At 34.7% G+C, this 11939-nt stretch overlaps 2 protein-coding genes across 8 annotated transcripts; one reads left to right on the top strand and one right to left on the bottom strand.

Annotated features, from left to right (window-relative positions):
* The first annotated feature begins 169 nt into the window (after positions 1 to 169).
* LOC102620484 (uncharacterized) lies at positions 170 to 3266 on the top strand. Of its 5 annotated transcripts, none has more exons than XM_006486644.4 (5): positions 170 to 544; positions 1335 to 1496; positions 1595 to 1697; positions 2214 to 2382; positions 2808 to 3266. In XM_006486644.4, the coding sequence occupies exons 2-5, from the start codon at positions 1410 to 1412 to the stop codon at positions 2875 to 2877; spliced, it is 429 nt and encodes a 142-aa protein (XP_006486707.2). In that variant the 5' UTR covers positions 170 to 544; positions 1335 to 1409; the 3' UTR covers positions 2878 to 3266. The 5 variants fall into 5 exon arrangements, with proteins under 5 accessions (XP_006486707.2, XP_015388309.2, XP_052288856.1 ...); XM_015532823.3 differs by having other exon boundaries at positions 1320 to 1496; XM_025102251.2 differs by having other exon boundaries at positions 172 to 544; positions 2964 to 3266.
* Positions 3267 to 6520: 3254 nt separating this feature from the next.
* On the bottom strand, positions 6521 to 11684 carry LOC102611611 (probable inactive histone-lysine N-methyltransferase SUVR2). Of its 3 annotated transcripts, XM_052432895.1 has the most exons (9): positions 11162 to 11326; positions 10799 to 11049; positions 10232 to 10604; positions 8251 to 9191; positions 7846 to 8108; positions 7173 to 7239; positions 7050 to 7100; positions 6839 to 6941; positions 6521 to 6680 (listed from the first exon to the last, which is right to left on the bottom strand). In XM_052432895.1, exons 2-8 carry the CDS (start codon positions 11003 to 11005, stop codon positions 6846 to 6848), a joined length of 1998 nt encoding a protein of 665 aa, XP_052288855.1. In that variant the 5' UTR covers positions 11006 to 11049; positions 11162 to 11326; the 3' UTR covers positions 6521 to 6680; positions 6839 to 6845. The 3 variants fall into 3 exon arrangements, with proteins under 3 accessions (XP_052288855.1, XP_052288854.1, XP_006486852.2); XM_052432894.1 differs by lacking the exon at positions 11162 to 11326 and adding an exon at positions 11386 to 11684 and having other exon boundaries at positions 6521 to 6941; XM_006486789.3 differs by having other exon boundaries at positions 6521 to 6941.
* Positions 11685 to 11939: the final 255 nt, after the last annotated feature.

Below are 11939 nucleotides of genomic sequence, written 5' to 3'. Positions count from 1 at the left end.
TGACAAAAACATTCGGGCCGGTTCGGCCTGGGGCCGCGGGTTTTAAGCCCAGCCTGCAGGACAAGATTTGGAAAAGGGCTTAGAAAATGCAAAGTATATAAGGCCTGGGCTTGATAAAAAGGCTCGGGCTTTGTAATATATAAATAAAAAATAATTCAAAAAAACGAAAGCACAAAACAAAAACGGCCAACCCTAAATGAGTCTGATACTCTTACGATTCACACCCAATTACTAAAGGCCAAAACACAAAACCTAAGTGAAGCCACAATTGCAGCCACGGCACCCACCCAAGAGGCAACATCCAACACAACGATTGCAGCCACACCGTTCAGCAAGACAGAAATTGCGACGCAGCCTCACCGTTCAGCAATCGCGACGCAGCCAAGCGAGCCCGTGCGGCAGCACGCGGCGCAACAGCAGCACCAGCACGCGAGCCCAGCAGCGAACTCAGCACCGAACCCGGGCGACGCAGCAGCAGCCATCGAACCCAGCGCCCGAACCAAACCAGCAACAAACCATCACCAAGACACCAACTCCACCTCAAGTAAGCTTTATTTTTTTTTAATTGTAGAAATTCTAAGAAATTATTGTAGAGTTTTGAAAATCTGTCGAAAATGTTGAGTTACCCTATTGTGGGTTTTTCTCGCTGTTTTGTCTTAAATTGATTAGAGTTGTCTTAATTTTTCAATTTAGTTACGGCATCATGAATTTGTTGTTAAAATCATTGTTTATAAAGAACACAAATGAAGACAGTGAGACTAACAAGGTCAGCATGTCGTCTTGGATTAGAAGCTTGATCAGCCCATGGATGAAGAAGCTGGCAGGCTTAGAAATAAGTAAAGAGAAATATACAAGCTGGGTTATAGTGGTTTGATAAGTTGGTTCTGTTTGAGTTGGTGGTACTCTGTTTCTGAAAATGTTGTTCATGGTTTTCTAGATTTTCTAGATTTATGCTTGATAAATCAGAATTTAAAAGAAGCTAAATTGTGTGCCCAGAAGGAAGATAACAGTAAGTGTGTATTTGAGAAGAAAGATGGAAGATAACAGTTAAGAGAAAGCAGAATTTAAATCCTCAGTGCAGTGCAGATAGCGATTTCGATTAAAAAAAAATCTTTAAAACGGCGTTGTTTTTGGAATCTTTGGGGTTTGACCTAGGGCAAACATCAGTGCTGATATAAATTTAATTAATAAATTTTTTATTTTTCTTCACACCCACTATAATTCCAAATAGACCCGTTATTTTTTAATTTTATTTTATTTTTAGAATATAAATGGAAAACAGAAAAACTAATACCTACTTCCCTAATCCTAAATCCTAGTTTTCAAATTTACAGACGCTGCGCACGAGGGAGAGAGAGGGGCAGAGCTGCCACCGCGTAGAGTGAAAGAAGAGAGAGAGAGGTGAAGTCATGGAAGTGAAGGAGATGAATGAAATATTGAGTAAGAATAGGGTCGAAGATGTCAGTTGGCTTTGTTCCCTCTCCGAATCCGAGCTTGTAAGATCTCTTGTTCTTCCACTAGTTATCACTTCTTCTTGAAAAAGAAATTTGACCTAGAAAGTCAGCTCTCTCTTTCTTTTTTTTCTTTTGAGCAGGACATGCTTATTAGCTTAAAGCTGCTTGTTTTACAACGTGCTAAAGTAATTGGCCATCAAGAACTTGCCAATAAGTTTGATTTGAAGACACTTCGAGCCCTAGGTATTTCTTTTCATTTTCATCCTTCGGCATTCATTGTTTACGCTTGGAGATTAATGAAATATTGAGTAACATATATTTTAACATAGTTATTTCTTAGAGTTGATAGAGTTGTTAGGCGAATATTTGAGCTTGGTTTACCATTCTCCAAAATTTCTTACATCCGTTATTTTGAATAACAAATTCTTTAATGAATTATATAACCAAGTTGTAGTTACATCACTATTAATTTTTGTTTATGATTCTTTTTACTCCTTTCATCATACATCTAAATTTCATGTTTAGAGGATTTTGATGAATTGTGGGTTGGGGTGGTTAAGATAACTAATATTGCATGTCTTGTCTTAATAAGAATTAACACATTAATTGAAACTAATGTCGGTGAATGTCAGATATGCCTACTAGCCTGCGAAAATTTATGATTCAGACGCAAAACAACTCACCGATTATGGATGTTTGAAGTTGATTTTTGTACTTCATATTTGTCTGACTGTTAGTTTCTTTTTGGATCGCATTCAGGGTTCATTTTGATGGAACATCTGAAGGAGAAGGTTAAGGATTTATCACTTTTCCCAGGCTCAGCTGAGCCTCTAGCATTTGTTGCTGGTTGCAATTTATTAAAATGTGATAATGACGATATCTTGACCGTTGAAGAGCTAAAGACATGTCTTCACATTGATTCGAAAAGGTATTATGAAGCTGCAAAACTCAGTTTGTTACTTTTGTTCGGATTTTGATCTAATTTTTGTTCAATGGTTTGTTATTTAAATTATTCTTGCATGACTGAAACGCAAATAAATGGAAAAATCTTCAACATGTTACCCTATTGCCCTATTGGTTTGTTGGCAATTTATTTCAAGCATATTAAACTTATTTGTAAATTAGTATTCTTTTTAATTGGCATTTTATCACATTTCTGAATGTATACTGAATGCTGTGTTCCAGCATCCTTCAATAAATTTAAAGTTGATGTCAATGTTTCCTTCTGCCAACTCTGGTTTCTCTTTCTTCTATTCCCTCTTGCTGTGTGCGCACACATGGTGTTTCATATACTCTAGAATATTTTGAAACCAACCTAGGTTGAGGCTTATCTTGCTAATTAAACTCATACAGTTGCTTATGCATCAATCAACATCATAACAAGGGGCAGGAGCATCAAACTTATGAGCCAATATCTCAATAGTAGAGTGCTCTTGCAAATTTGCATGGGAGAGCGTTATTTAACTACCAGTTTGGTTTTGTATTTTTTTATTCCTTGTGTACATGAAGAGGCTGCTCTTAATCAGAAGATACAGAAAAGCTGAAAAGAGAGAGGAAACAGAACCGGGACATTATGAAAGCTGTTCAAGTTGGAGGACAGTCTAATGTCATCGGTATGAATACTATCTTCCATGGCTTGCAGATTTTCTGGTTATTGTTGCAGAATTTTCATACCCTGCTGGCTGCTTTCCTCTTCGTCGTGGAAATTTTGTGAATATTATTTGTTATAATTTTATTTTTATATTCCGTGTAACAAGGTATTTAGTGAAGGCCTTGTTCAATGAAAATAAAGTTGTTTCAATTTGGTGATTATTTATCATGGTAACCACATGGAGAAAGTCCAGTTTGCTCAAGCATAATACGATTTTCTTTTTTATTAACAACAAAGTGGGTTTTGTATTTAAACCTACTTCATTTCTTTGTAATGTTAGTAAATACTGAAGTCGGTTAAAAAAAAATGAGAGGAGAGCAGCGGAATGGAAAGGAGAGAGGGGGAGAGAAAATGAGGAAAAAAAAATTAATTTCAATGTTACTTATTTGATTTGATATGAAATCATCTTTTCTTTTATTTCCTTCCTCCTTTCCTTTCTTCTCTTCTCCTTACCTTATTATTTTTTCAAATCAAACATACCAAAGATGAAGAAGGCAAGACGCAGTAAGAAAAACTTGCAATTTCCATGTTAAACAATCAGTGATGATCAAGTTCACAATTATCGGAGGCTGGTCTGTACCATGCACCCAAAATTACATAAATTAATGTCCACCTCTTGCCAAAAACGAACCATTTATGGAAATTGACGAGGGATTCGCTCAGATCTAGTGTAGTTTCTTTTTCATTCATACGTAGCATGAATAACTAACTCTCTTGTTCTTCACTTTCACCTTGATCATATCGAATTGTGGACATATTTTCTGGGATCTCTGTCCTGAGGAATGAAATATTTTGCATGATCCTTTATTTGAACAATTTGAGTGCTTATTTCATCATTTTGTTGCAGTGAGTTCAAAATGATCATTGTTATTTTGGAGGGCCAAGGATTGGAAATATTTTCAAGGTACTTCAAAAATGCATGTTATTATACTTTTAGGAGAAATGATTTAGTAAACTACTGTTTGTTTGAACAATGATAAGTATCCAATAAATAAATAACACATAGTATTAGAATTTAAGTTCGGACTCAAATATTGAGATCCCTAATATTATTATTTTTTGTTTTTTTTTTTTTTTTAATTTCAATGCTATGGTACTGTGTTTTTCTAGAAGCAGCTGAGTAACATTATCATTATTCAGGTTTGTCTGTTCTTTCCCTTTTTTTTTTCAATCGGAATTGAGAAATTGGTTTTAGTAAATAAAAATTATTCACATAGACTCAGGGAAGTTGCAATATTTTGAATCAATGAAATTATTGGCAGGTGAAGGGTGAACCACCGATAGCTTTAGTTCTCAAAGTACGTTCAATTATGAAACAAATAAATAATTAATTTATCATATCATATCATTATCATTATCAAATAATTAACTCAGGCAGGTTGCAATATTTTGAATCAACGATCGAGATTCTTTCATGTACTACATGCCATGCGATGATGGTAAATCCAGCGCGGTAATAGGCTTAGCATGTGTGACCTGCCGCCGCCGGCGTCGGTCCACTTTCATTTTCATCCTTCATGCTTAGTTGAGGCATAAATTAAAGCTGTCTATATATCTATTTGAAGTTGGCATTTGGTTTTTTTCCCCTTTTTCTAAAAACAAAGTCAATGAAACCAATGATGATATTCTTCCTACGAGAAATTCTAATGTATTACAACTAATTGATACATGTATAATATGTATAATCAAATTTAATATAACCATCATTTATATGATGGTATTTTAAAATAAACGCACACATGTCATAACATTATTTACTTATTGTATGGGTGACGTAACACTTCTGATGCATTCTAGATTTTCTCCTCCCTCTCGAGCGGAGGAAAAAAAAAAGGTAATTAGATTCTCTAGTAATTAATTGATATCAACTGTATACAGCTAGCTATTTGGAGTTGTATTCGGATTATTGAGGGTCTGATCAAATTAAAATTAATTAACTAATGTGCCTTGAGTTAATGTATTATTTATCTGTTGACAATCCATCACTATTTAAGGCTCAATTAATGTGCAGGAGCTTTGCTGCAAACACTACAAACAGATAAAGGAAGCATTAAAACAAAAATAACTTAGAGAAGAGAATTAAAAAATTACATGGACTATTTGAAGGTTTCAGGAGGCAAAGCATCACCAAAGAGAGAGCTTCGTGCCTCGAAAATTCGACAGCAACAAAGGACCATGATGAGCAGTGTAATGGAAGCCATTGCACAGGTGAATGGAGGTGGAGGAGGTAATAATAATATTGTTTCAGAAACAAGTAATGATGATAATGGAGTTGTGAGAATGAAGATCAGGGTGAGGAAGCAGGATTTAAAGCAAATGCTTCAAGTAATGAATACGAATACGAATGGTGCTCATCACAGTCAAATCCCAGCTGGTAATTCGCCATTAACGGCATCTTCAGTGGAGCAGCGGCTGAATCTTCTGAGAAGAAAGCATATTTTGAGAGCCGTTAATCCAGGGAAGGAGAACCGGCTACGTTCTTGGAGACCTGTGCTCCAAAGCATCCCTAAGGAGCTATGAAACTCAAATCTTTTAATTTCTTTGCGTTATTATTTCGTTATTACGTGAACTTCTAAGTAAAGACTAAAGAGGAGTTGTCTAAATTATGTTGCTTATGTTGGGCACCTGGATGTCGAGGTATTTTTTTTAAAAGAAGTCTCTAGTATGTGGACCAATATGTGGATCAATATGGACCAACATTTCATTGACATTAATTCTACCAAGTTTGGAGCTAGTTGTTAGATGTTATGATAGCTAATTATAACTACCATTACTTCACGTATGATGAAAAGATGATAATATAATGAGATGATAAAATGATTTTGGTCCCTGACAGCTTGTAATAAAAAAAGAAAACAAAAACTACACCATCATTACTGATTACTGAAGCTACAGAAGTATCAAAATCGAAAGCAAACAGTTGCAAAGGACACATCAATAGCTGGAGGTTAGGTCCTAAAACTTCCGCATTTAATTTTCAGAGCATGTTATGTATTATTCAGAAGTATGCTTACAGCTTATGTTAACAATATTCTTAATTTTCTCACAAAATGGAAGTCCCCCTTCATTTCGCGTCTTAGCCTAAAAAATTGCACTCATTCTAAATCCAGTGCAACTGAATTCTCAATTACAAGGTTTGCTCCTATAGCATGAGGGCTATTTTGAAATTCTTGGCGAGGATAATGTTTGCTCCTATAGCATGAGGGTTTTTTTTTTTTTTTTTTAAATTCGAGGATAATTTTGTAAAAGCAATTTTTTTTTTTTAGACATTCTCCATCCAGCTATTTGTGAGCTCAGCTCTATTATAAATTTAGCAGGTCAAAAATGCAAATTAAAGAGTCAAATAACCAACCCTTGCAATTGCTGACGATAATTATCTCTGGAAGCTCTAAAGATATGGTTCAATGGCACAGAATTTGATAAATAAACACACAGATTTAAACTAGAAAAATTAAAATGGGGTTCGAAGGTTACAGAATAATGCATTACAAAAGAGAGATAAATCACAGAATTTTGATGAGTAATCTGCTGGAAAAGCGATTCCACGGCTTAACGGTGTAGTTGAACATGGACTCCTGAAGATGAAATAACGATTATGTACCAATTTACTATAGCAAGAACGGACATAGTGTGCAGAACAAAGGTTAATTCTTTAACGAAGAGGGCATTTTTTGAGATCAGCAATTCAGCAATTCAGTTCCATTCAGATATAAGACAAAAGAACAAGATTTACTTAAAACTTAAGATTGTGACTTCATGCTACAGAAAAAGCTTCCACATTTGCAGTCGAATGCTTTGATTGGATGGGTTTCATCACTAAAATCGATACCATAATCCTGCGGCCAATGGAATTTTGAATCTTAAACCATGAATCAAGACAGAATTAAACATTTCAATTACCACATGATAAATAATGCACACTCTAAGAGGTAAAATCTACTTACCCAGTTCAATTCTTCATTCACTTCGACCTTTCTTGTTGTGAAAAAAGCCACCTGTAGAAAGTTTTAGTTATCTTCTACATAATAAGATTCAACGAAAAACAATGAAATTCTGAGATTACATACATGATAATAGTGATGATCCGGGGTCTCTATCTCTACAGGTATCTCGATCAAATTAGCATCGTAACATCTGTAAATTGTAACACATAGATATACATGTTGAAAAAAGTTTAAATTAAGTGGTAACTAAGCAACAAAAACAAAACTTTTCTAATAAAGAATGGAGAATGATCTTTAATAGGCCTGTAATATTCCTCATATTTATTACTCAAGTCTCAAATCTTTTTTAAGACAATAGCTAAGTTGGATCAAGCTCTATGGTGAAGTACTGATGATGACTGTTAAATCATAATAATAAGTACAAATTTAATATTTATTTCAATGATCGTACGGTCACCAGAAGTGCTCTACTGTGGAATTAATCCAACTTAACCAGACCTCTTTTTTAATTACCTAGTGCATCCTTGTCATTATAATTTAGTTGTTCCTACTTTACTATTAAAGGATAAAATGTGAATTTCACCAAATAAAATTGTTCCTTCCTTTGACAAACACATGCTATGAAACTGACAATAGTAGTAATTAAAAGACCATAAAGTTATAAACTATATTTTTCTATTACAGGTTTAACGTTAAGGGTGTGATCGGTAATTAATTAAAAGATATTAGGACATATGTGTCCTTCTTCGTCAAAATAAATGCACAAAGCATTGACTCAAAAGTGTGACAAAAGTACCTGTGATTTATAAACCTTGCAACATTTCCAAATTTCGTTGCATCCAAGCAAAGAGCTTCTTCATCTTTCAAGAATCTTTCAGAAGCCCAATCTGCATCAAGTAACACTGGATATGTATGCCGATCACCGGAAAATTCCTCATTCCTCTCATCTAGTTCCTGGTTTGTTACAACTTCGCCAACATACTCACAAACAAAAGTGCCTTTCTCCAATGCCTCAAGAGTTCTAACACCCCATCCTTTCCCTTCAGATGCTTGGAACACCTGACAACAACAGCTAGCTTCACTATAAATAAACACGAACTCTTCGTGCAGACTATTGTGCACAAGCCTCAATTAATGATATGCTACTCATAACTTAAGATTAAAAAAAAAAATGCAGAAGTGAAAGAGCTGAAATATTTACCTGCAATTTCACTGTGATACCTCTCTGAACAACACGGTTTCCACAATTCAAGCTGCATCCGCATTTAGCCCAGCATTCCTTAATGAACTTTCTCATCAAATGGCCCTTGCATGGCTTTACAGATCTCTTTCTTTTGTGGTTCCTGTTACCATTCACCAATCTGTTTTCAAGTGGGCAATTTTCACAGTAAAAAAGATGCTTTTTATCATTTTTCCTCCTAATTATAGCAATACTTTCTCTTAAAAACTTCTCGTCCAGTAGTCCTGCGGCTGTATAAGCGAAGTCACCCCTTGTTTCACTAGTGCAGGCACAATTTGCCGGCGCTGACAGACAATTCCCTGAACAGTTTAAACAACAATTCTCATCACCTATTCGAGCTAGTGAAAAGTTCACATGAGCATTTTTATAAACTGTGTTCTTTGAGATATACAAAAACTTGGGCAGCTCCGATGTTCCATTTTCATTTAACAAGGAAATTGGTTGTTTTTCCTCTCCTCGGGTTATATCTTCAACAAAAATGGGATTCTTGGTGACGTTAAATGGAGGATTCACAAATTTACTACAGCAATCGTCAACATTTGGAGAGCTTGGCTGATTTTTGGAGTTGCTTTGGTGATAATGTTTGCCATTATCCTCAAACTCTGCTTCAATTTTATGTGATGTATCAAGAATGGGCGGTAAATGTAGATCACTATTGGTCACATTAGCGCCCACTGCCAAAAAGTATTCGCATAATTCCCTCATTAGCTTTTTCATGCGAAACTTAGGATCTGTGATTCCATATTTCTTGCAAATTTTATCTTCAACCACTTTCAAGAATACATCCGAACTTGGAAAGTGTTTATAATTGTTTAATACAGAGTTGTAAACTATGGAGAGTTTCGCCTCTCCATTGTTGGATGAAACAAGTTGCAATGGAGTTGAATAAGAAACACCAGTCACTGCAATAACCATCCATATCAAGTTTGTTAAATATTCATCTTGAATGAACACAAAACGTAGCATAACAAATTACCAACTTAATAGCAAATCATAAGATCAATTGGTTTGACCTCTAAGCATCACTAAAAGAATTACTCTCAATGTCAATCTAGCTTCCAAAAATTTTGAAGGCGTATAACAACTAAAGAATAAAAAGCCACAATAATATTTAAGCACTTACATTTGACATGTAGTGGTTTTATACCGCAACAAATATGGATTAAAAGCCACAATATATGGCTCAATCTTAAATATACCTCCATCATGTATGTCAACCTACAGTGGAAGTAATGCAGACACTTCAATCTTATAAAACATTTACCTGCTACGAAATCTTAGCTAATTACCTGCTTAGTTATTACACTTGAAGAGGTATACAAAACCTAATGGCTAAAGTTTATTATTGTAAGAGAAACCACTCAGACCCCAAAAGTTAATGGAGTAAAGACCAACTTCAATATTAAAAACAGTGTCTCAACCGGCGTTCTCATTTGAAACATACATTCAAAGAAGAGCATTAAAAATAAGAGTTTTCACACAGAGAAAAATAAACATGAAGTTTTGACTCTAATATCATGTTAGAGAAAAAACGCTTTTATTATTTGAAGTATTTTGTTATGTTGACAGAAACTAAATACACTAGCTCCCCATATGTACGAGCCGATTCAAATCCCAAACTTTCTGTACCGTTCAAACAAACTTACCAATTGAACTGACCATGTAGTAGAAAAACACCGCTTGACCCAAAGAATTAGTCAAATACAAAAGGTCCACCATAAGTATTAATTAGGGAAAAGTCTTAACAAATACTACATAAAACATGGACTCAAGAAAAACCTGACAGATAGAGTTTTCATATGAGGGAATCAAACATGAGATTATACCTTTGATTTAAACAATGATAGAGAAAAAAGCTTAAGGTGATGGTTAACAGCTCGACATTAGCATTAAAACAAGTCTCAACAATTATCACCATAAACAAAATTTGTAGGGTAGATACCTGGATATTTAACAGCAAGAGGAGGCGCTTCCTGGGAAAATTCACGAGAGTAACTGTCGTACGAGAACAATCCATTTGTATTATCAATGGTTAATGCTCTTGTACAAGCAGTTTCCTCAATTTCTGGGATTTTTCCTTTGATGTTTCGTGTAGCAGTCTCAGAACACGAGGCCCTAGCTCTTTTGTGGTTAGATAATTGAACAGGTTTCTTTACTTCAATCACAGCCTCCGCATCCTCTGATGAGCATATTGCTGATCTTTCACTTTTGTTGATAGAGGTTGAAGGCTCATCACTGTGATCTGTTAAATGTCCTTTTAATAATGGCTCTGAACTATCATCCAACAATGCTTGTACAATCTTCAATTCTGATTTCTTGTCAAATGCCAAACGTCATAAGCATGTAAAATTCAAGTCATTCAAAGCACATGTTTATATAAGAGAGAGAGAGAGGGAGAGAAATTAACACAAGTCATTTAAAGTGAATCGAAAATATGCAAATGCTTTTAATCCACAGTTGTTGCGAATATAGAGAATCACATAAAGCAACAAAGTGAGTGTATATATACCTTTTCTTCTTCTTCTTGTTTTTGTTCATCCTCTATCATGCAGTTCTCGAAGAGAATTTCATAGTTATTTTCTTCAATAAAACCCCATTCGTCACGATATATTCTAAGAAGACGACTCAAAGCTGCCTTCACTTTCGGTTCCGGCATGCCATACAAACTCTTCATGTCCTCACAAGCCTTCACTATTTTTCCCTTATTCAATGGCATGTCGCTAGTTATGACAAAATGCTTGCTTCTTCACTCTCTAGTCTCTACAACATCCACCAAAAAGAAATAATAATAATAATAATAATAAAACAATAAAAAATCTAACATTAAAAAAGTATTAAGTACCAGAAGAAGCAATAATTAACAATTACGTACAAGTAAATTTAGGAGAGAAACTCTAGGCTCTAGGGTTTATATACCCATAACAACTAGAGGTCTAGAGTTTTGTGGTATTTGACACGCAAAACCTTTGTTTATTACTACTGATCTCTAAGAAAACTTCCTACTAAAAAACTAGGGTTTCTAGGGGGATTTTGGTACTATAACTTGTGCAAAAAGGATATGTGCTTATTGGCTACAGCCATTATTTAATTACTTACATTGAATAATTATTGCATGTACACGAAGATCTGAGCGCATGCGACCAGATTCCGATGATCAGCAGAACTCCATTATCGTTCTTGACAATTAATAATGATTGGGGAAGAAGGGTTTATCGACCACTATCAGGAAAAGCCAATAGAACAGTTATAAAAATTTAAAAAAAAATTCATAATCTTGGGTTATAATAATTCCTTGTCTTATATATAACGATTAAAACCTCCTTACTCGTAGACTTATATTTGATTAGTCGCACACTACAAATATCATTGTGTATGAGAAAGAAAAGATGGTCGCCTTTGATTATGCTCAAGTGAATAACGGCAATTTTTAGGGTTTTTAAGGGTATTATATTATTCACGTACCTTAATTGGTGAATTCCTTTCACCATAATAAGTATTATTTGCCTCATATTAACTTGTATTAGGAAATGCAACTTTTTTTTTCCTTTAGTTGCTGTATTATTTCGTAATTGATTTGGAATAGGATTGTCACATATAGGGGAAGTTGAAATTAATAACTAATGAACACTTGTTATGTGATTATTTTAGTT

Source organism: Citrus sinensis, chromosome 8 (genome assembly GCF_022201045.2).
Source record: "Citrus sinensis cultivar Valencia sweet orange chromosome 8, DVS_A1.0, whole genome shotgun sequence".
In the NCBI taxonomy this organism is placed as follows: domain Eukaryota; kingdom Viridiplantae; phylum Streptophyta; class Magnoliopsida; order Sapindales; family Rutaceae; genus Citrus; species Citrus sinensis.
Note: the sequence above shows the minus strand (reverse complement) of the source record. Positions and strands in the feature narration are given on the sequence as shown.